General features: G+C 42.4%; 2 protein-coding genes and 1 long non-coding RNA gene across 3 annotated transcripts in view; 2 read left to right on the forward strand and 1 right to left on the reverse strand.

Moving 5' to 3' along the window:
• Positions 1 to 24,723, reverse strand: part of LOC138831037 (uncharacterized) — a 95,637-nt gene that overhangs the window by 44,791 nt on the left and 26,123 nt on the right. The window lies entirely within an intron of this gene.
• Krt20 (keratin 20) lies at positions 650 to 10,336 on the forward strand. The gene is made up of 8 exons (XM_070028066.1): positions 650 to 1,166; positions 3,918 to 4,000; positions 5,640 to 5,796; positions 6,094 to 6,255; positions 6,477 to 6,602; positions 7,722 to 7,942; positions 9,338 to 9,375; positions 9,864 to 10,336. Exons 1-8 carry the CDS (start codon positions 756 to 758, stop codon positions 9,959 to 9,961), a joined length of 1,296 nt encoding a protein of 431 aa, XP_069884167.1. The 5' UTR covers positions 650 to 755; the 3' UTR covers positions 9,962 to 10,336.
• Positions 13,780 to 20,081, forward strand: Krt12 (keratin 12). Its single transcript, XM_070028071.1, has 8 exons — positions 13,780 to 14,280; positions 14,654 to 14,736; positions 15,816 to 15,972; positions 17,289 to 17,450; positions 17,550 to 17,675; positions 17,800 to 18,020; positions 18,844 to 18,914; positions 19,716 to 20,081. The coding sequence occupies exons 1-8, from the start codon at positions 13,780 to 13,782 to the stop codon at positions 19,811 to 19,813; spliced, it is 1,419 nt and encodes a 472-aa protein (XP_069884172.1). The 3' UTR covers positions 19,814 to 20,081.

Genomic DNA, 24,723 nt, shown 5'->3' on the forward strand with positions numbered 1-24,723 from the left:
TTACACCCCACTTTTTCTTTCCAAAGAATGTCCTCCTTCAGTCTCACTGTGTATGTATGCCTAGAGACATGTATAATTTATTATAACTATCATTCTGGTTTCAATAGTCCAATTTTTGTGTTTACACCAAAAGTGCTAAAATGTAACATCATATCAGAACAGGAATAAATTTCAAAGTCAAAAATATATTTTAACAACATAAAACAATTTCTGAAAAGCAACTCATCATACAAACAAACCATGGTCCCTTATCACAAGTGTGACTCACAATTATGCACCCATCTGGCTTCGTTAGCTGCCTAAATTATTCATGAGACTCCTAAATATGCTTTATGTGTAAATTAGGAAGACACGAAACCAAGGTGGCAGGTGCCAGAACTAAAAGAACATCCCTTCCTGGCTCCTTTTGTTAACTATGTTTAACAAAAGAAATCACCCCTAAGAAAGCCTCCAAGAAAGACCTCTAGTGGTAATTTCTGGAATGAAATTATACATGTTGCTGTACAAAAAAGAAAGGGGAAAGGAAAAAAAAAAAAAAAGGCCAGGCAAGGTGGACTGTGACAGCTCTAAGGTGACAAGACAGTAGAGGAGGAGTTTCTTCGCTGTGATCTCCATAAAAGGTGAGCTCCAAACCACCAACATCACACAGGTGTGATCCAGCTCCAGCCCAGCTCCGACCCAGCTCCACCCCAGCTCCGGTCCAGCTTCAGACCCAGCTCCAGCCCAGTTCCAGGCTCTGCTTCTCAGCATCCCCAATGGAGTTCAGCAGCAGAAGCTTGCACCGAAGCCTCAGTTCCTCCTCGCAGGGTCCCGTGCTCAGCATGAGCAGTTCCCTGTATAGGAAGGAGAACATGCAGCGCCTCAGGACTGCACCCAGTGTTTATGGGGGTGCTGGAGGCCATGGCACCCGCATCTCCACCTCCCGGCACCTGACAGGCTATGGGAGCGATCTTAGTAACGGAGGAGAACTACTGGTGGGCAGTGAGAAAATGACCATGCAGAACCTAAATGACCGACTGGCGAGCTACCTGGAAAAAGTGCGGTCCCTGGAGCAGTCCAACTCCAGACTGGAAATGCAGATCAAGCAGTGGTACGAAGCCAATGTGCCTAGCACCATCAGGGACTACAGCGCCTACTACAAACAAATCCAAGACTTGCAAAATCAGGTGAGGCGGGTGGCCTGGGCTCTCACCTTACCTTTCCCTGCATGACCAATCAGGAGGGCATGTGTGCTAAGTGGGTCCAAGTACACATTGGAAAACAAATCAGGTTGAAAATTAAAACTGTAAAAAGGCTATATCCTATCATCTACCCTTATTGCTAAATTACTAACAATCCACACAGCAGAATGACTGAAGATCATGCTTCAATTTTTTTAAATCTGATTACAAACAGAATATAATTTTGTCCTCTAATTTTAGAATCTGTATCTTTAGAATCTGTATCTTTATGATGTCAGGACAATTTTCCTGAAAAGATTTTTTTTTTGCCTGTCCTGGGAGCTCAGGACTTAGGTACTGTTCCTGAACTTCTTTTGCTCAAGGCTAGTACTCTATCACTTGAGCCACAGCTCCATTTCCAGATTTTTGGGGTGGTTAATTAGAAATAAAGAGTCTTACAGACTTTAATGCTTGGGCTGACTTCAAACCATGATTCTCAGGTCTCAGTCTCCTTAGTAACTAGTATTACAGGCATGAGCCACCAGCATCCAGCCTGAAAAGGATTTTGATATGGGTGTGTTGGTCCTAGGACTTCAACTCAGAATCTGAGCACTATCCCTTAGCTATTTTTTTCTCAAGGCTGATGCTCTACTACTGGAACCACAGCTCTACTTCTGGCTTTTTTGGTGGTTAATTGGAGATCAGAGTCTCACAGACTTACTGCCTGGACTGGTTTCAAACCATAATCCTTATATCTCAGCTTCCTGAGTAGCTAGGATTATAGGCATTGAGCCACTGGCTCTAAAAAGAAGTTGATTTTTTAAAGTATGTGATAATATTTCTGAATTTGTCATCGAACTTTCATCAGCTTTTGAGATTTTAGTCAATTCAGAGATTTTCTCCCTTAATTTGTTAGTATTACATAATTATTAGAATACTGTACATCTAAGTAATAAATGGATTCAAGACAGAAACTGGGGTGGGGCGAGGGGAAAGAAGGGGCACAAGTCTCAGTGATGCCTGCATTTTTAACTGTCATCTTTAATTATCTGATCATCATCACCAAGTTGCTTAGAAACCACTTCTACAACAATAAAGTGTTCTATTGCCCCCAATTCACATTTATTGTATCATATCACAACCCACTCCCATATCATCCAAGGCGGGTGGAGTTCTCTATTTTATCAGTGGACTGGAATAAGAGAAGACTTTGCTCCTAAATAAAAATGACAGACATGACACCAAGTGTTTGCTTTGCTTCGATGTCCTTATCTAATCAAGCAAACTGCCTTCTAGTTTCCATTTCTGACTTAAGGTTCACATAATTTCTTTAGGGCAAAGGCTGTTTACTCATCAGCAGGGCTCATTCTTGAGTTGCACTCTAAACATCAGTACAGTCTGATTCAAATCTACAGGAGAGTAAAAGTTCAAGAACCAGCTTAGGAAATGGTGATCGCTCTGTATAACACCTTAATAACAACAATAAAATTATATTTTAAAAATAAAGTGGGTGCAGATGGGAAGGATAAGAAAGATCTCAGGAAACATCAGCTTATGAACTAATGCCCTTCCTGTCAAGAGCTCATTCAGGCTCACACCAAAACCATTCAGTATAAACTAACCATTCTCCTATGTTTGTCTTAAGGCTCGTGTTTTAGTTTGGCTCAGTTTTTGGTGCCAGTACTAGGGTTTGAAGCAAGGGCCTCGCATGCTCACTTGGTTTCTTTCTTTTCTTTTTTTTTTCTCAAGGCTGGTGCTCTAACACTTGAGCTATATCTCCACTTCTGTTGTTTATGTTTCTTTACTGGTTAATTGGACAGATAGACTTTTTCTACCTCTAATCTCAGACTCCTGAGTAGCTGGTGTTACAGGTGCAAGCCACAGGTTTCTGGCTTAAGGTTCACAGTTCTGCACTAATTTGGGATCATCTCAAATACATAGGCACAGCCACTAGTTCTGTCTAACTGGGTAGATCCAGCATATCAAGGCAGCCCTCTCTCTAGGACTGGATCCACTGAAAGACACCTGCCACTGTAACACCTAAATAATGGCATCCGATCCACATACATCTTATAGAACTCACCCACAGAATACCACATAAGATCCATAGTTTATCCATCATGATATACATAACTAATGACTCCTACCCTTCATTCATCCATTACTTAGTAAGTACTAAGTTCTAAGTAATGGGGTCTGAGCATTATGATGGGTCCAAGAGAATGTAAGTCTGAATGTAAAGTGATTTAGAAGGAAATGGGCATAGGCAAAGGTAATTACCACACAGATCAATAAGTGCAGGAGGGACATGCCGGGCAACTAGAGCCCAGGCAGATCCTAGCTAAGTTCAGAGGATGTCCCAGAAGGCTCCCCTGAAGCCACACTGTCCAAGCTGAGATGGGAAGGAGGAGCGGGGAGTGTATCAGGTGAAGGTGACTAATATAAATGGTGTAGGCAGGAATGACATCCAAGGCAAAGATATTCATTTCAGGTTCAATGAATCCATTGGAGTAAAGAACAATCATTTTGTAGAAATCACAAGAAAGTGAGCCAAACTCTAGGGGCCAGAGTTGCATTTTATGTATCTATTTCTGTTAAATATTCTTGTCAATATTCCTCTTACCTAGCTAATCTTCTGTGGAAATTCTTTACGTGAAAGTCACCTTTGCTACCATTGTACTTAAATAGGAAGATACAGCCAACCACTTTAAACTCCTTCCTAGTTGAAAATATCATTCCTTCTCATGTGTTTCTCAGATTAGAGATGCTCAATTGCAAAATGCTCGATGTGTCCTGCAAATTGATAATGCTAAACTGACGGCAGAGGACTTCAGGCTGAAGTAGGTATTGAAAACCATGGTAAATTTCTTCTTTTTTTTCAGTGGAGCCCAAGATGGCATAGTGTTGGGATTGCAAATGTATACCACCAACCCTGGGACCATGACAAGCCCGGCACCAGTGGTTCATGCCTGTAATCCTAGCTACTCAGGAGTCTGAGATCTGAAGATTGTGGTTAAAATCCAGCCCAAGCAGGAAAGTCTGTGAGACTCTTATCTCCAATAAAATAATCAGAAAGAGCCAGGTGCTCTGTGGCTCAAGTGGTAGAGTACTTAGCCTTGAATACAAAGAGACTTAGGGACAGTGCCCAGCCCTGAGTTCAAGCTCCAGGACCAGCAAAAAAAAGAAAGAAAGAAAAATCTTCTTAGCAGTCAATTATGCACACAAATTACCATATTGTTGTTGGTTATGAAACAAACATTAAATAATTTCAGAATCTTAACACTTAAGGGATGTTAGAAGCTATGTGAATGTGATCCATCCCAGCTCTCAGGGAAAAACATCTCTCTCCACAACCCTTAAATCTGATCATCCTGCATGTAACTAAACACCTCCAGCATTTGTTTTCATTGGTTAGTTCTTATTGTTAAAACATTCTTTTTTATTTTTCCATTTTTTTTTGGTTGGTTATGGGGCTTGAACTCTGGGCTTGGGTGCTGTCCCTGTGCACTTCAGCTCAAGGCGAGCACTCTACCACTTGAGCCACAGTGCCACTTCCTTCCCATTTTTTAGCATAAATAAAGGTTTGGTTGGTCAGATTGGGTGAGTCACAGACTGACATACCTGCAACCTACTGTTGTACACCCTTGAGGTGACAGAGGTTGCTAAGCTAATTGACAGTGAGCAATGGAAGGATCTGAGGCTTCTGAAGGTTAACAAAGCTTCTGGGTCTGAAACTCACATCCTAAAAATAAATCTAAGAGGGAAAAGGCATCATTGAGGGCTAGAGGACTTGGTGATCCTGGATCAATGCTCTGACTGTCATTTGTTTCTTCCTCATATTGTACTATGTGAGGGGTTCATTGTGATGTTTCCACACATGCTAACATTCTTTTCAATAGTTATCTGTTACAGAACTAACTCCATTCTCAGGTGAAATAACAGAGCGTCCCAGAATTCCCCTTCTGCATTAATGCCCTCCTGTTATCTAAAGAGAGCCTCCTACCTTGATTCAGTGATTTAAAAAGCAGAGTTGAAGACTAAAGCAATGAAATTTATTCATTTGAGTTTTACTAGAACAACATCTGAGTGAGCCACTGCATTATCATTTTTTAAAGTTTTTGCTATTAAAAAATAACATATAAGAATGACAGGAAAATATATGACTGTTTTAAGATACTTCACTTTGGATGCATCTGCCTCCAGCTCTCAAGTCTCTGGGATTACAAGCCTTTGCTTCCATCTTGTGTCAGGAACTTGAAGTTCTTGCAGATTGTAAATCACACAGATTATAGTAAGGAGCAAATGATCTGTTTCCTAGATTCTCATGCACATGTTGAGGACATACAAAGGAAGGCATGATACAGTATTGAAATTGATCTCCTGGTGTACCACATATAAAATCTATTTTAACCTATTGAATTATCTCTCCTGTAACAGCTTCAGAGGGATTCCATTATCTCCACACTAATTCATTCACAGGTTTGAGACAGAGAGGGGAATGCGGATAACAGTAGAGGCTGACCTCCAAGGCTTGAATAAGGTCTTTGATGATCTGACTCTACAGAAGACAGACCTGGAGATTCAGATTGAAGAGCTGAACAAAGACCTGGCTCTCCTCAAAAAAGAACATCAGGAGGTGAGAAACTATTCAGAGATGGAATTGGGAAAGATAGAACGGCTTCAATAATAAGGGGAAAGAGAAACCATGCAAAGAAGAAGAGTAGGTGATGGTAAGAACTTGACAGTAACAATGGTAGTCTTAACAGTTTTTTACCACACTAAGCCCAGTATCATTTTCTTTCTTTCTCTTTTTCTCTTTTTCTTTCACTTATCCCCATTGAAAGAAGACACAAGACTTCTCATGCCTTTTCTGCCCAGCCTTATCTGGGAATGTACGTCAGACTAAACTCAGTCCGGATTTCCTCTCTCCTAGGAAGTTGACGTCCTGCGCCGGCAGCTGGGCAACACAGTTAACGTGGAGGTGGATGCTGCTCCAGGCCTGAACCTCAGTGATATCATGAATGAGATGAGGCAGAAATATGAAGTCTTAGCCCAGAAGAACCTTCAAGAGGCCAAGGAGCAGTTTGAAAGACAGGTGATATCATAAGTCTACAGCAAGTATGGACAATGTGTCCCCAGAAAGAACTTGTTTTTTCTTCTCTTTTGCTTTCACTGATACTCTTTACTTCCTCAGTCTTCCTGTCTTCCTTTTGTCCTTCTTTCCTTTTCCTTCCTTCCTTCCTTCCTTCCTCCCTTCCTTCCTTCCTTCTTTTTCCCCCCTCAGTTACTTACTTGTTTTCATGTGTGGAATTTTAGTCTGAAGCTTTGCAGCAACAAGTCACAGTGAACACCGAAGAACTGAAAGTCACAGAGACTCAAGTGACAGAGCTGAGACGCACCTACCAGAACCTGGAGATCGAGCTCCAGTCTCACCTCAGCATGGTAAAGCACATTTAACTTCCATTGCTCAATCAATGCGTGTTCATTGTCTGTGCTCAGAACTCTGAAAACAAAAAGATCTAGATGAAATAACCTCTCCCCTTGCAGAGCCAAGAGAGAAACAAGTTGAACAACTCATAATAATGAAAAGACAAAAGGAAAGGTCAGTGTGGTGGACAAATGCAGAGGAAAGAGTAGATTGGGAAGATTTCACAGGAGAAATGGCATGTAAACTAGATCTTAAAAACTGACACGGGCTGGATGCTGGTGGCTCACATCTGTAATCCTAGACTACAGATTGGAGGACTGCAATTCAAAGCCAGCCTGGACAGGAGAGTCTCATCTCCAATTGACCACCAAAAAATAGAAGCAGAGCTGTGGCTCAAATGGTAGAAACAGTACAGAGTCCTCAGTTCAAGCCCCAGGAGCAGCACACGTATACGGGCACGTGCGCGTATGTGTGTGCATACACACACATACACACACACTGAGATGGGTTTTTAAGTTGGAGAACAGAAATCAAGACACTGCAGACTAAACAAATCAACTGGCCCGCGATAAATCATGCTGTGGTAAAGTACAGTAATATCACTATGGTTCCATGAGATTTCACCCAATCTGAGACATGCTAGTTTCAGCAGAAAGCAAAGAGCAACGACTGAGCTATGTGATTGCTCTTAGAGCTCCTCTTTTGTGAAAAGGCATCTGTCCGTTTTGGCTTGCATTTCAGAGGCAAAAGAAAAATCACTTGCTCAGCCTGACCTCATAGGTTGAAGAAGTCTAATCTTCCACTCAGAGCATGGTTCATGTGGCCAAGGATGCTGAAGGGACTAGAGGTGTGACCTCTTCTAGGTCAGGTAGGATGAAGTAGCAAATACCAAGAGAGCAACAACACAATGTACCACAATGAGGGACGAGCAGGGGTGAAGCTTCAAGCAACAGGGAAAATCCACAAGCCAGGGAATCCTAACTGGCCAGCTAAGGTTGCCTAGATAGGAGGAGTGACAGAAAGGACTAGAAACATGCACATTGCCCAAGACCAGCTTCGTGGGAATTCTTTTTAAAAGAAATTAAAATTGAGTGAGTAGTTCCATCAAGCCCCTGTTTATCTTGCATTTATAGAAAGAGTCTCTAGAGCTCACCCTAGAGGAAACAAAAACTCGCTACAGCAACCAGTTGGCCACCATCCAGGGACTGCTGAGCTCCCTAGAAGCACAACTGCTGCAGATCCGGGGTGACATGGAACGCCAGAACAACGAGTATGCTCTGCTCCTCGACATAAAGACCCGGCTTGAGCAGGAGATCGCTACCTACCGGCGCCTTCTGGAGGGAGAAGACGTACAGTAAGGCTCTTCGCAGCCAGGGATGTGGGCCCCCGCCTATTTCCTATTCTCTTTTCTTCTCTCTGTGTCTCTTGTGAGGCAGCACCAACATTGAGTTATACAAACACAATTATGACAACACAAAAATATGCCCCAAAATTATACACACACCCAAAACAGCAAGCTTAACCTTTGAACCCTGTGCTCTATGGTAGGAATGTGTGAGAAGATAGCTATCTACACTACAGATTAGGCTTGCTAGATTTTTCTTAAACAATTAGTAGACAACTGAAAACATAATACCTTTTGTAAAGTTCTCATTGAGCATTTGCAAATTAAACAGAAGGCCACGGGAGGTCCGTGGGAACCAGAGTTTGTGAGTCAGCACTGCTGAAACAGCAACTAGTATTAGATATCACATCCAAGAGCATCAGAACACAGGACTTAAACTTCCACTCCAATTTTGAAGCTCTAACTTGAGAAACTTCTAATGGAAGGTTAACAGATCAGTTTTGAGGCTATAAATTTTTCTAGTTAAAAAGTAGGATACTCAAGGGCCAGAAGTAATCTTAGCTACTCAGGAGGGAGAGACAGGAAGATCACAATTTGGAAGCCAACCCAGGCAAAAGGTTAGTGAGGTTCTGATTCAAAAAACAAGATAGGCATGGTAACACATGTCTTGTAATTCCAGCTATCTGGGAAGTAAAGGTAAGAAAATTGCATTCTAAGGCCAGCCTGGGGAAGAGCACATGATTTATCTGAAAAGTAAAATATAACATTTGCTAGAGGCATAGCTCAAGTAGTAGGGAAGTAGAGAACCTGACTAGCAAACCTGAGGCTCTGAAGTTCAAAACCCCAGAATCACAAAAAAAAGAAAGGAAGGAAAGAAAGGGAGGGAGGGAGAGGGAAAGAGCCGGTGAGACAGGAAAGGAAGGAAGGAAGGAAGGAAGGAAGGAAGGAAGGAAGGAAGGAAGGAAGGAAGGAAGGAAGGAAGGAAGGAAGGAGAAAGAAAGAAAGAAAGAAAGAAAGAAAGAAAGAAAGAAAGAAAGAAAGAAAGAAAGAAAGAAAGAAAGAAAGAAAGAAAGAAAGAAAGAAGGAAAGAAAGAAGGAAAGAAAGAGAGAGAAGGAAGGAAGGAAAGAAGAGAGGGAAAGAGGGAGGGGGAGGGAGAGAAGGATGGAAGAAAGGGAGGAAAGACAGGAAGGAAATAAGGAAGGAAGGAAAAAAGAGGGAAGGAAGGAAGAAAGAAAGGTAAGAAGAAGGAAAAAGTAGGAACTCCATATTGAAATAAACATTGTCACAAGGAAATAGGAAACATCCTTTAAATGCACACTACTCAGACTTTGGTTTAAAATAGAAAAGGGAAGGGATCACTCCATTTTCAAAATGTGAGTAACTCTTTTTTTGTTTCCCCACAGAACTATACAATATCAGTTACAAAGTTTGGAAGAGAAAGGTAAGTGTTCTGAACTTTGGGAGTATTTTTCTGGAACATTGAAATCTCAGAAGCTACTAGTGAAAGGCCAAAGGTGGTTGAGACATGGGGACCCTAAAACTCATGAATGTCAAATAAAGCAACCCTGAGAGAACTTTAGCACACATCATATGAGTGGCAATTCTCTCAACCAGAGCTATTGCTATCCTAAGACACCCTGAGATCCTGAAAAGAAAGCATCAAAAGGGAAATGTGACTTTTTACTAAACTCAAGACTGTATATTTCCGTTTGGGGTGGAAGGAGTATGAAAAAATATTTTCCATTTGGGAAGGATGATACATTTTCAGCATTTATTTATTTTTAAAACTAAGATTATTTAAGAAAAAGGATGGGTTCTAATGGTTTCCTAAGAGATGGAAATAAGCACCGAAGGATAACCATCAGCTTGAATTTTGTAGACCAGCAGTGATGTGCCTGAACTGACATGTAGTGTTTAATCTGCACTCAGACATAAAGAAAACCAGGAAGATCAAGACTGTTGTGCAGGAAGTGGTGGATGGCAAGGTCGTGTCATCGGAAGTGAAAGAGGTGGAAGAAAGTATATAACCGCTGGCAGGAGGAGGTGTTGCTGGGGTTTTGAAAGAAAATGGCCCTAAATTTTGCTATCTTCAAGAAAGCGGCCATCAGAAATCACTATTAATGTTTTCTGGTCATTAGAAAGAGGAAGAAGCCTATCTATTACTCTCTGTAATTAGATAGAAATGTTTAACTCAGAGGAGCTTCAAACTGCCTGCAAAAAAAAAAAAAAAAATGAAATCAACCGGCACTAGAATATTTAAAACATCACTACTGCCATCTTTATCACACAGCATACCAATTACAAGTGATAGAACCCAATTATCAATTGTACACATCCTAATCATACTCTGCCTCACAGTCTCTTCTATGCAAATTAAAAAATAAATCTCTCTCCAATTTGTGTTCCTGTTTCTAAATTGTTAAACCTTTTATTTGTGTGTGTGTGTGTGTGTGTGTGTGTGTGTGTGTGTGTGAGAGAGAGAGAGAGAGAGAGAGAGAGAGAGAGAGAGAGAGAGAGAGAGAGAGAGAGAGAGAGAGAGAGAGAGAGAGAGAGAGAGAGAGAATCCTGGGGCTGGAACTCAGAGCCTGGGCACTGTCCCTGAGCTTCATTTTGCTCAAGGCTGGCACTCTGCCACTTAAGCCACAAGGCTAGTGCTTTACTACTTAAGCCACAACGCCACTTCTGGCTTTTTCTGAGTAGTATATTGGAGATAAGAGTCTCACAGACTTTCCTGCCCAGGATGGTTTCCTATTGTGTTTCTTACATCTCAGCCTCCTGAGTAGCTAGGATTACAGGTGTGAGCCACCAAGCACCTAGCCTAAAGTTCCTTTTAGAAGCCCCTGTCCCATCAGCCTCACACAGAGTAATCTCAGGTACGTGGATTCACACAGAAGCACTCCCAGGCTCAACACTGTTTTATGGTCTGCATATTTTTAATTCTCTCCTTCAAGCTCTTGTTTTCTCTCCCCGGTCTTACTTCCAAAATTCCCCTTGCTATTTTACTTGGTTCCTTTCTCTCTTTCTACCACATTCCACTACAGAATCTTTCCCCTCTTTTGTAGAACCACTGAGCTCTGAGTCCAGAACTCAGCCTCCCTGGGGCTGCTTTGGGACCCTTGTGCATGGCTCAGCCCTAAGGCAATCCAGTACTGTTCGCTCACTGCAGGTGTTTGCAATGCTATTCAACAACAGGTGGCAAGTGTCTATATTTCAAGGGAAAAAAGAATCTCAGATTAAAAACCCTGTAATAGCTGGGTGCCGGTGGCTCACACCTGTAAACATAGCCACTCAGGAGGCTAGGATGTGAGAATCATAGTTCAAAGCCAGCCTTGACAGAAAAGTCTGTGAGACTCTTATCTCCAATAAACTACTCAGAAAAAAAAAAAGCCAAAAGTGGCACTGTAGTGCAAGTGGTAAAGCCCTAGCCTTGAGCACAAAGAGTCCCTGAATTCAAGGCCCAGTACAGAAAAGAAAAGGAAAAGAAAAAAAAAGAAAGAAATTAAAAAAGAAAAATCCTACAAAGACCAGAAAACTAACCAACCTGACACACTTTACTTAACAAAATATCTAAAGATTTAAAATTATCACATCAGGCAGAGTGCTTGTATAGCAAGCAAAAAGACCCTGAGATCAAACTTCAGTACCATCAAAATATAAATACTTTTATCAAAATGATGCATAAATCATTTCCTCCATGTTTAATATTCCCCAAACTGTACAAAAATAAAAGATATAATTCTTTGTGTTTTGCTACATAGTCCTGGCCTCAGATGTGTGATCCTCCTGCTTCTGCCTTCCAAGTGCTAGGATTACAGGCATGTACCACTCCACTTGGCAAAGACATAATTTTTTTATAAGAGTTCATCCTGGCTCTAGTCCTGTGTCTCAACTTAAGCAATCATTTCACCAATAAGCCCAAGATTGTTTTTGCATTAAGCATTCCTACATGCTTATACATTTACATGGTTGTCAAAGAAAATTATGTCTACTTCTGAAACCTCTAAAACAGAGTCTGGATGATTAACACCATGCTGAGCTAACAGCAGAGCTAACCGCCACCCTATGCAAGCTGATTAACTTAGCTGCCCCCTCCCCGAAAAAGTCAATGAGAAAGAAATACTTCTTTCATTTCTGACTTTTTTCACTCATACCTAAACTCAGAATAAATTTTGTTCAAAGTGTACCCGTAAATTAGGACATAACCAGGGCTGGGAAGGTGGCTCAGTGGTAGAGTGCTTGCCTTGCATGCATGAGGCCCTAGGTTCGAGTCCTCAGCACCACCTAAGCAGAAAAGGCCAGAAGTGGTGCTGTGGCTCAAGTGGTAGAGTGCTAGCCTTGAGCTGAAGAAGTGAGGGACAGCACCCAGGCCCAGAGTTCAGGCCCCACGACCAACCAAAAAAAAAAATTTGGACTTAACCACATTTTTCAATCAAATGCATTTTGAGTGACATATTTAAACACATTAAGAATTAAGTTCTTACAAGCAAAATAATTCTGGGAGTACAAGGACAAAATTCAGGCAAACAAATTCAGGATTAAACAAAAATAATAAAGGAGAGGTGGTCCCTACCTGAGATCTTACAATCAAGGATAATAGAAATAGATAAGTGTTTATTGAAATAGAAATAGTTTATTGAAATAGAAATAGAAATAGTTAAGTGTTTATTGGACAAACCTGATATATAGATATGAAGCAAAACTATTTTAAATGTCCATATAAACATTACAGTCGGAAAGTATACCTTCCAACATAAAATTGGCTCCAAGTTTTAAAAAAAATACATGTGAGTTGTGACCCCGTTATGCAATCATTAATGAAAACGTAATTTCAAATTCAGCACATTCCCTGTGAGTGAATTAAAACAGTGTCTTATTATTTCTACAGTAGTAGATTGGAACCCCTGTATCTTGAAGGAATGGTGGTGGTAATACCTGTAATATGCAGGTCCTGTGGGGGAAGTGTGGCTTAACATATGCTTGTAAGATGTCAGGAGACCAGGCTAAAGGCCCAAACTCTCAATTATGACTTCATAGTCTACCGAGAACATCAAGGCTGATTTTGAAGGAAAAAAAACATGCTGAAATGATTATAATATTATACTCAAATGTGGTACTTTTTGGTGTTCAATAGATCTACTTTTCTGAGTCAAAACCAGAAACTGTGCAACATCCAATGACAAGTTCTTGACAATTTGAATTCTATAACATTTTCACCTACAAAATTCACTTAGTCCTCATCTTTCACCAGGGCATTTTGCAATCCTTTTGAAACTATATATACTGTATTACTGAATATGAATATATATATATATATATATACAGATACACACACACACATGATATACTAGATTGTGAGATTAGAGAGTTTATATTACATTCCCAAAGGAAACAGTTAGGAAAGATGAGTAAAGAACTTTAAGAAGCTTAAGGTTTCGGAAGTATTCATAGACTTATCCATTCAGCACCCATTCCTTGCTTTCCTGCTATGTAGAAGACACTGGGCAGAGAGGATAGGCATTGAAAATAACTTAAGGAAGAAAAATTCCTTATGACAGCCTAATTCTACTTCACCCAACTTCCTTTTGGTTACAACAAATACTTAAGGGAAATGACTATTCAATTATTTCTGTATCAATGAATTTTCATTGTACATAAATCACATAGTTGCTGAGCTGGCCAAAAAGGGGCAGGGAAGACACCCTATTTCCAACGGAGCAAGTGAACTCTTCAACTGCATCTCCCATCACGGCCTATAAAAGGCTGGCCCTTCTAGCTTAAAGACACTGCTTCCTGACTGTCTGTGGCTCACTCCGCAGCAACGCCAGCCATGTACACCTCCTCAGGGATGTCCCGGCGGCCGTCCTCACAGGCTGGGATGGCGGGCAGACCTAGGAGCATCTCTGCTTGTGGCATTGGAAGTGGCTCTGTGGCTGGCTGTGGAGGAGGCTTTTCTGCCGTGTCCATGTTCGGTTCTGGTTCTGGCTTTGGCATCTGCTCTGCAAGTTCCCTGGCAGGACTGGGCACTGCTAACGGGGGAGCCCAGGGAGGGAGCTTTGCAGGCCTGGGGATGGGATCTGGGGGCAGCTTAGGTGGTGGTGGCTCTCTGTATGTGCTCTCAGGCAACAACGGAGGCCTCTTCTCTGGATCAGAAAAGGAAACGATGCAAAATCTGAATGACAGGTTGGCTTCCTACCTCAATAAGGTCCGAGCTCTAGAAGACTCGAACTCGGAGCTAGAAAACAAAATTCGAGAATGGTACAAAACACGAGGGTCTGGGACTGGGGATTCTGGATCGCGAAATGATTACAGTAAATACTTCCCACTGATTGAAGACCTCAGGAATAAGGTAAGAGTGTGTTCACTGGGGGATGGGGGGGGCACCTTGCATGTTGTTTCTCTTGTGTGCTGTTACGATGTTTTACAGTGATAATTGCCTGCAACCTAGATGTCAAGTTACCCTGTACCTGGAGAATGTTCTCATCTCAGGAAGTTACCACTTCTCATGTCTCCTACAACAACACACATTTCCACACCTTCTTGTAGGAAAATGCATATTTTCTTAAATTTTCAGTAATACTTTTATATTTTCTTAAAAAGTTAAACTATCTTAAACTCTTGATTTTAAAAAAGTATTGAACAGGACCTTTAATGCCAAAATATAATAATATTCATATACTGCTAGTATTTTAGGACCTCATTGTCTGTGTCTCCCTCACCAGATCATTTCTGCCAGCATCGGGAATGCGCAAATCATCTTGCAGATTGACAATGCCAGGTTGGCTGCCGAGGACTTCAGGATGAAGTAAGGATAGACTGACCATAACTGAACCTATCCCACTGCCTCTTCTCAGTCCACCTTCCTGTCTCTGATGACAGCAAAATTCCCAATCTTCTGAAATGCACATGATCCATACATTGGTTCTAAAAAGCAATTCCACACAATTCACATTACACGCCCTTAAAATCTTAAGTCATTTATTGTTTCTAGATCATGATGGTAATTTTTTCAAAGTCCTAAACCTGAATTTTCAATATATCTGAATGGATGAATAATGGTTTTGCTGAGGGGTTAAATGGAATGATTGTTCCATTTAACGACTGTTCCATTGTTCCTGATGACACATACACCTGAAAGATTAACCACGCACAGATTTTTATTTTTCCCATACCCCACCCTCCAAGACATAGAAATGAATTTCCTTTTTGAATTGCAAAACTTCTATATAAGGGGTTTGCAGGAACGGTGGTCCCGAACCTATAAAGTCTTGGTAAAAGCTTCTAAGGGTTTTCAAGGCTTTAATTAAATCATGAAGAAAATTAAGCAAACGGAGTACTTTTTTTCAGCTGCTTTCAGGATGCTATTAGAAAGCCAATTTACAAAGAAGGACTCCAGCTGCGTCCAGCACAGCCACCAACCAGCGACCTATTCCCTGGGGTACACTGCTGTTGAGGCTCATTGCTATTTTCTCACCTTTCTCTTCTCCATCTGGGCAGTAAACTATGATACTAAAAAAAAAAAGGAGAAAATTATGAAAGCAAAACTTGTAACATACACTGTGATGCTATTTGGGGTTTTTGTTTATTTTTCCAGTCCTGGTTTGAACTCAGGGCCTGGGCGCTGTCCCTGAGCTTCTTTTGCTCAAGGCTACCACTCTACCACTTGAGCCAGTGCCACTTCCAGCCTTTTCTGTGTATATGGTACTGAGGAATCGAACCCAGGGCTTCATGCATGTAAGGCAAGCACACTACCACTAAGCCACATTCCCAGCCCCGATTGCTGCTATTTCTTAAATACTGGCACTGGTTCAGGCATGAAGAGAGCAGGCTCTTTGTCCAGTCAGTAACATTGGTCCCCTAACCTGATTTACACTTTGTTGTCAGGTATGAGAATGAGCTGGCCCTGCACCAGACTGTGGAGGCTGACATCAACGGGCTGCGCAGGGTGCTGGATGAGCTGACCCTGACCAGAGCCGACCTGGAGATGCAGATCGAGAATCTCAAGGAGGAACTGGCCTACCTGAGGAAGAACCATGAGGAGGTCAGAGTCACTCACTCCCCTACCCTAGACCCCAAAATTACAATTTCAAATTTGTAAATCTGTAGTTTCAATATGGAAGATACATTATCTTCCTGGTAAAATGGCCACTGGTGTTGGAGTTCTGTGTGTGTGAGTGTTTGTACACACTGGTGATGATGATGATGATGATGGATGATGGTGGTGGTGGCGATCATGGTGACATTGCTTGAAGTTCCTATTAAGGTTTAACAAATTAGAGGAACTTTCTATTTTGACATTTACATTATTGGGTAATGACAGTAATATTGTAATTATTGATCTCATAGAATGCTAAGTTAGAGAAACTGAGTGAATAGTGTGAGACACACATGTAGAACTCTAGTATGACACTGTGTGTGTGTGTGTGTGTGTGTTTGTGTATGGGGGGAAGAGAGAGAGAAAGAGAGAGAGAGAGAGAGAGAGAGCAGGGAGAGAGCAGGGAGCTGGGAGCAAGGCTGGTATACAGAATGGACCAAAGCAATAGTCTTCTAAAGAAGTTTCTCATCATTTTCAATGTCTGTATGCAGGCCCAGGTACTTCCTGCAGCCCTGGCATTGGCACAGGCTGTTGAAACTCTCCCATCCCCTGCACACACAGCTGGCCTGCCTTCCTGTAAAGGCGGTGGAATACAGTCCTTAGGAGCACTGCCAGCTGACCAGCTCCACTCACAGGCACCACACAGAGAACCTGAAGTAACTTAAGGGACCTGTGAAGGCATCTTATGTCCTTTGTAAATCTGAAGACAAAATTTTTTTGGTTTTTAGAAAGTTTTTATTAATCGATTAATCTTTACAATATGATAGAGAGAGAGAACACTCAGCCCTTTTCCCTCCTTGGTATTAAGGCTTGAACTCTAAGTCTAGGCACTCTCCCTTAGCTTTTACAACAAGGCTAGAGCTCTACCCAAGAAGTCACAGATCCACTTCCAGCCTTTTGGTAGTTAATTGAAGATGAGAATAAGTTAATTCACAATCCTCAGATTGCAGCCTCCTGAGTAGTTAGGATTACAGGCCTGGGCCACCAGTCCCCAGCCAGTATTTTGGTTTTGAAATAGAATCGTCCTTAGTTTGCTGAGACTGGTTTCCAATTCGAGATCCTCCTAACCTCTGCCCCTGGTGTAGCTGGTATTACAGGTGTAAGTCTGTAATCTTTTATCATTTCTGGTTTTCACGGAGCCCGATTAATTTTTAGTATCTCTGTGTTGCAAGAGGCCTAGAAAGGCAAAAGTATTGGGAGCCCACTGTTGAATTCACGGTCGACCCCTGCACCTCTTTCTTCTCCCTCCCTCGCGGTACCAGGAGCTCCAAAGCTACCGGGCGGGCAGCCCAGGTGAGGTCAGCGTAGAAATGGACGCTGCACCAGGGCTGGACCTCACGGGGATCCTCAACGACATGAGGGCGCAGTTTGAAGCCGCCGCGGAGCAGAATCGGAAGGATGCAGAAGCCTGGTACCTGGAAAAGGTAAGCCAAGAGACCAAAGCTTCTGATGCACTGGCAGATGGAGGTGAGTGGGCTGGGGCGCTCACCCCCTGAATCCCGCCCCCCACGTTGCCATTGCAGAGCGGGGAGCTCAGGAAGGAGATCAGCAGCAACACCGAGCAGCTGCAGTCCAGCAAGAGCGAGATCAGCGACCTGAGGCGCGAGCTCCAGAACCTGGAGATCGAGCTCCAGTCCCAGCTGGCCATGGTAGGCTGTGGGACGCCGCCGCAAGTCCCCGGCCTGGGCGGGCGCCCCCGTTGCGGTGTGCTGCCGGCCACGCGCTGCGCGCTCCCCTGCCGTCCCTCACTGCTTGCTTCCTTCCTTCGTGCAGAAGAAGTCCCTGGAGGAGTCCCTGGCCGAGACCCAGGGCGACTACTGCGGCCAGCTGTCCCAGGTGCAGCAGCTGGCGGGCGACCTGGAGGAGCAGCTGCAGCAGGTGCGCGCCGACGCGGAGCGCCAGAGCGCGGAGCACCAGCGGCTGCTCAACGTCAAGGCCCGCCTGGAGATGGAGATCGAGACCTACCGCCGCCTGCTCGAGGGGGAGGCCGAGGGGTGAGTCTCCCGGACTAAATGCCACCCACCCGGGCTACAGTAGGCCTCTGCGGTAGGAGGAGAAGGGGGACTCTTCAATATATAGAAAATAGCAACCCCTGCTGCGGGGAGTGTTGGTGCATTGATGACACTGGGGGAGTTGAGGAAAGGAGAGAAAGAGGGGGGAAGGGGAAGTGGGGAGGGTGGAAGGGAGGGGAAAAGCAAAGAAAATAAGGAAGGAAAAAAAGAAAGAAAGGAGGGAGGGAGGGAGAGAGGTAGGAAGGAAGGAGGGGAAAACAAATCTAGGATACACTTGCCTAGAACTTACTAAATTACTGTGCAAAGTGTTGTCACACATTATCTTACTTGATAATAATTCATAAAATGCTGCAATGAACAAAGGGACCACAGACTGAAGTTTATTGCACGTTCTTTTAAAAAAGAATCAGACCATTTGATGATCTGGTGCTAAAGAGGTCACATCAAGCAGGAATCATTCAGATTTGTCATAGCAAACCTCCCAAAAGTCATAGTGCTCTGGACTGGAGGGGAGGACGTCAGGATTGGTGACTGGGACATACAATTTCTAGGACCAGGTCTTCCACTGATTGCCAGGTCCCTTCTCTTCCAAACCAAGGCACGGTTTGGAAATGTAGATTGGCAAGCCATCTGTTTTGCTGTTGGGACTATATCCCTCCACAAGAAGTCTGGGATCCCTTATCTGTTTTGTCATAGCTTTATGGGATTTTTTTTCTAATTTTTAGCACAAATAGCAAATTCCCCTCTCGTCTTCTCATTTGGATAAGCATCAACCCAAGGTCATATCTCATTGTTTTTGTTACAGTGCTGAATTCGATGAAAGCTTGCTTGTGTTGAGCAACAAGTCTCAAGCCGGGTCAATTGATTCCTCTAAAGGTATTTAGATAAGAGCCACTGACAAGAAGTCAGGTTCTCACGTAATCATGTAAAACTCGCAACTCTTATTGTAAAGATCAGTACTCATAGCATAAAGCAGTGGTGTATTCTTGCAGCAAAATGAACAGTGTATTAAAAAATTTTTGTCAGGCCCAGTAGGGAAGAAAAACCATTATACAAAGAAGTATTAAAGAGCAGCACAATCATTTTTTGAAGTATTGTTTAATGTACTGGGTGTGATGGTAATCCCAGCACTTGGGAGACTGAGATAGGAGGATCAGGAGTTGGAGGCCAGACTCAAACTTTGATGTCCTGTCTCAAAAAAAAAAAAAAGGAAAAAGAAAGAAAATCATTTTATTCCTACAGAGGATAATGCTGAGTAAGGGTCACTTTCACTGGATAAAGCTATTTAAAAAAAACATAGAAGTTACTTTTGAAAGTTTCAATTTGGTGGATTGTATTATTCACACTCAATTCAGAAGCTTCAACAATAATCAATTTCAGATTAATATCTGAAACACTAGCTGGGCGCTGGCAGCTCACCAGTAATCCTAGCTAACCAGGAGGCTGAGCTCCGAGGATCATGGTTCAAAGCCATCCCAGGCAGGAAAGTCTGTGAGCCTCTTATCTCTAATTAATCACAGAAAAAGCTAGACGTAGAGCTATGGCTCAAGTGGTAGAGCATTAACCTTGAGCAGAAGCAGCTCAGGGAGAGTGCCCAAGCCCAGAGTTCAAACCCCAAGACCAGAAAAAAAATGAGACACTAATGTCCACCTCCTTTTATTCAATGTTTATCTTTAGATCCACATAAGACCCGAAAAATCAAGACAATCGTGCAGGAGGTGGTCAACGGTGAGGTAGTCTCATCCCAAATCCAGGAAACTGAAGAACAATTATAAAATCCTACAAGATCAGCCCATGCTTCCTTAGGAAGAAGAAATTTACCACTTTTACAGTAAAACACTAGCCTAGTTTAATCTCTGCTATGACCTGTTTAATTTTCTATGAGTTCCCACATCTACTGAGTCCCTTTTGCCCTTCTGAAACAATATTCCTTTACAAGTTCCTGTGTTCACACTAGACTTCATTACAAACCAATATCACCTGCCATCTTTCTGGCCCAGGAATTGTCTTTCAATAAACTTTCTTCTGATCACCTTTTAAAAAAAAAAACACACAGAGCTTTGATGAAGTAGTATTGTTAATAGAGCTAGCTTCAATAAAGGTTGATAGCAATAACATGGGGAGTATGTTTTCTTGATTCTCACAATAATATCAAGCGCCAGTATCAAATGTTAATGATTACCTACAGTCAAACACACCAAGATGTTGAAGTTGGAGATTAAGTTTAAGAAGATTCTTCTGGAAGTTCTGTCCTGTTTATATCAACCCATTTGGATTGTCAATTTATATTGTCCACTAAAGAGGACAACAGTTATCCTGTTCACTTCCTAACATCTTTCATACAGTTAAGAAAATGCTTTTTGAGTGCTTACAGCATGCCCAATTGGAGATTCAGTGATGATTAAGACAGTCTTTACCTTGAAGTGTTCAGAGGTGACCAGAAAACAGTGACCCAGTGAGAGAGGTCTCCCAAAAGTTGGAAGGAGATATGGAGAAAGAAGTGGTCAGTTTGTGAGGAATTAAAATGCATACCAAAGCTAAGCAGACAGAGAGCAAGAGAAAGGAGACTGCACATACATATAACAAGTCCCAAGGGTGGGAAGAAGCTTATTTGACTCCTTCTCCTAGCTGGCAGCAGTGAGGCCCAGAGTGGGGTTTCAACTGGAGCGAGTCAGACCCACAAAGTCAGCAACGGAATTCCACCAAGTTGTAGTTTGGGACAGAAGATAGCCAAAATCTAAGCCATAGTAATGGAGCATTATTATATCAAGGGTGATTTGATCTAGGTTGCCAAATTCAAAACCCTAAACAAGAATGTGTGTGTGTGTGTGTGTGTGTGTGTGTGTGTGTGTGTGTGTGTGTGTATGTGTGTGTGTGTGTATGTGTGTGTGTGTGTGTGTGTGTGTCTGAAGCCAGATGTGTGTGTGTGTGTGTGTGTGTGTGTGTCTGAAGCCAGAGGGGGTTGAAATCATTGTTCTACTACTTAATAACAAGCAACATCATCTCTGCGAGCCTCTATTTCTTGATCTTTAGAGCACACATGGTAGTGATGACGGTAGCTGTCTGTTGGGTGGGTTTTGTGAGGACAAACTGAGGTAATAAACATAAAACATCAAGAAAGTGCTATCACCTAGAAAGCACTTAATTTTTGAGGGGTGCCCTTTTCTTTTCTTTGTTTTGCATACTGGAAATGGAACCCAAGGCCTCAGAGGTCCAGGCAAGCATCTTACCACTGAGCTACACTTCCACCCAGAAAGTATTCATATGAGGCTCCCAATTTTTGGTTAGTCTGGAACCAAAATGGGTTGGAGAACCCTAGTGAACCATGAGCAGAGAGTGTTTAAGGAAGCCAAGGAGAGAGAAGGAATGGAGCTGAGTGCAAAACCCACAGGGGATTTTATTAAGCTTCTTTGAGCTGATTTGCTTCAGTAAACAGCCCTTTGCTGTCAGCCCTCCTAGTACTCTAAATGGTGTCTGGACCTCTGTTCATCTCACCGTATTCAGCCTGCAGCTCTTTCTCACCTTCCAGCACATGTCCAGGGAGAACCTGACCCTTCATACAAATAGATTATCCAGGTCTTACCTGAACCAAGTCTCCAGCCCCTAGTAACAAAGGATGGTGCTACCACAGTGTGCAAAAGTGTCTTAAACTAGTTGTGGTTTGAAATAACACCTGCTTTCCTCACAGCTAAATCTGAGAGGTGTGAGGCCAAAGGAGATAGAGGTTTAAAAAAGATAAGTCCAGTGGCCGTTGTTTAGGCCATTGTTCAGCCCTTCTTTGGGAAACATTTCTACCTACAGGGCCGCTGAGAGGAGCTTTTCCTCAGACTCTTCTCTGTTCTCATGTTGGCTCCATCCTCTTCTCTCCACACTCACCCCCTAGGTAATAACTAGCTCCATGGCTTCACATACTATATATACATTGATTACTTCTTAGAGTAGTCTCCAGAAGGCTACACCTCCTGGTACTCTTGACCTCCTATGGGAGGAAGTGATAGATGTATAACTTTCAAGACGAGGTGCAAGAGCATGTTAGCTGTGCTCTGGTCTTTTAGATTGCATGGTTGGTGGCAAGTCAGCTGAGACAAGCTTAAACCATGAAGTAAAAACCACATAGTATTCATGCATGCATGTATATCCATGCATGGTGGTGCATGCCTGTAATCCCAGTTACTTAAGAGGTGGAGGAAGGAGACTCACAAGTTCAAGATCAGCACTCACAAAATTCTTGAGACCATATTCCCAACACAAAATAAAAACAAAAGGGCAGGGGGCATAGCTTGAGTGGTAGAACACTTCTTAAGCAATCTCACAGCCCAGCATTCAACACCAATAACAACATGAACAACAAATCTATCATTTCATGGAATTTTTACTGAAGATCCAGTGGCTAGGGTTTTGTGGAACAGCAAGTCCTAAGCAAGTCCTTTTCTAATAATATCTGTCAAAACATTCTATAGTCTTCACTTGGCAAGAGAAAGATTGGATCTCTTATGTTCTAGGTTCACCTTGCCCTCGTTTTGCTGCCAAGAAAGGTCATTGGCACAGCATGTCTTAGTCTGTGTGGGCTGCCGTACCAAAATACCTCAGTCCAAGGGGTGAGTTATAAATGAAAACCATGTCTTTCTCACAGCTCTTGAGGCAGACTCAAGAGTCCACTAGAAGCTAGGTACCAGTGGCGCATACCTGTGACCCTAGCTACTCAGGAGACTGAGATCTGAAGACGGCAGTTCAAAGCTAGCCCAGGCAGGAAAGTCCATGCAACTGAGGAGTGGCAGAGAGAAAAGGCTCTGAGACAGCACCCAGGCCCTGAGTTCAAGGAAAGAGTCCACTAGGGATCATAGGGCCTTCTCATTAGGCCCACAGATGCAGCAGGCTTTCTATGACCTCTCTAATCCCATTCACGAGGGCTCTGCTCTCAGAACCAAGGTTCTACCTATCACCTAACACCATCACACTGGTCATAAGATTTTAATTTACAAATTGGAGGGAGGAGAGGACACAAATTTTCAGACCATTAAGTATAATCTCATGAAACACCATCCTGTATTCGCTAAACCACGTACCCCCAATCAACACAGGCCTGTCTTCAAGGAAAATAACTCACTCTTAAGAAAAACATCTAAAGGATCTAAACATCTAAAGGATCAGACAGCACTCAAGACTACAGCCTATAATTATTTTTAAATCTAAAATTTAATTTTGTATGCATTTGTTGTAAAACAGTCTAGAAAATACAGTTTTCTGTATTTTCTGCTGAATTGTAATGTCTTAGAAATGGGAGGGAGGATTTTGGAGAGCATGTTATTATTTTCTATTGTGTATAATTAAAAATGTTTAATAAACAGCCTGTCTGATGCTGGTAATCACGAAATGAAAGTGAATTTCAGTTATGCAAAACAAGTGGGTTTGCAAATAGGTCCTGGTAGGAAGGGAACTGCCTGGTTTCTAGGTCACAGGGTGCCAGTCGCACTTCTTTAGGCTTTATAAGAGTGCCACCTGCTGGAATCTAAGAAAAGGAACTTTTTTTTTTTTTTTTTTTTTTGCCTGACCTGGGGCTTGAACTCAGGGCCTGGGCTCTTTCCTTAGCCTCTCTGTGCTCAAGGCTAGTGCTCTAGTGCTCTACCACTTGAGCCACAGTGCCACTTCTGGCTTTTTCTGAGTAGTTTATTAGAAATAAGAGTCATGGACTTTCCTGCCTGGGCTGGCTTTGAACTGCAGTCCTTAGATATCAGCCTCCTAAGTAGCTAGGATTACAGGTATGAGTCACAAGCACACGGCTAAGAAAGGAACTTTTTAAAACCACTGTTGTCACTGTACCCTGCATCTTGTATATACATTTGTCTAATCTTGGGAGGGGAAGAGGGATAAAAAAGGACACAGGATGACCCATTGCAACAATGATACCCACAGGACAGTATATTGGAAATGAACTTTACAACTTCAGGTGGGGGAGGTGGGGTTAGAAGGGAGGAGTGTGAGAGGTGGGGGAAGGAAGGGATAGTAGGAGAACAACAAGGGAAGGGGTAACAATGCTCGACAAGTAATGTACTCGTTGCCTTACTCATGTAACTGTAACCCCTCTGTACAACATCTTTACAATAAAATAAAAATTTTTAAAAAACACTGGGGGTGGGGGGAACCACTTGAGATGTGCCCAGTACTAGAAAGTCTATTCAAAACAGGTGATAGAGAGGAGAGAAAAAATAGGAAAAAGCAAATTTATAAAGAAAAAAACATTTACTTAATGAAATAACATTGCCTTACTTAACTCTCCAGAACGTTCTATAATGCATAAAATGAAGTTTGTAAATAATGATTTAGTCATTATTTGGTGTTTAGAGCACCAGACAGCTTATCTTAACTACTCAGGCTCTTACAAATATACTCAATAGCAAATGATATTGACCTGTAAAATAAAGATTCCCAGACTGAAGGTGCAGGTCAGTGGCAGAGTGCTCACCTACCGTGCAGGAGGCCCTGGGTTCAATCCCCAGCACCAGCGATAGAATAAGTCTATCTTACAAGACTATTATAAAGACTTTGTTGACTCAATTCACACATGTCAGACAGTAAGCACTAAATGTTTGCTGTCTTCAATATAGAAAGAAAAAAACAAAATTACGCATGCTTTAATTAACTAATTTGCATATTCCCCCAGACATTTATTTTTTCCCTTCTCTTC

Source organism: Dipodomys merriami, unplaced genomic scaffold, assembly GCF_024711535.1.
Source record: "Dipodomys merriami isolate MVZ:Mamm:240054 unplaced genomic scaffold, mDipMer1.0.p SCAF_19, whole genome shotgun sequence".
In the NCBI taxonomy this organism is placed as follows: Eukaryota; Metazoa; Chordata; class Mammalia; order Rodentia; family Heteromyidae; genus Dipodomys; species Dipodomys merriami.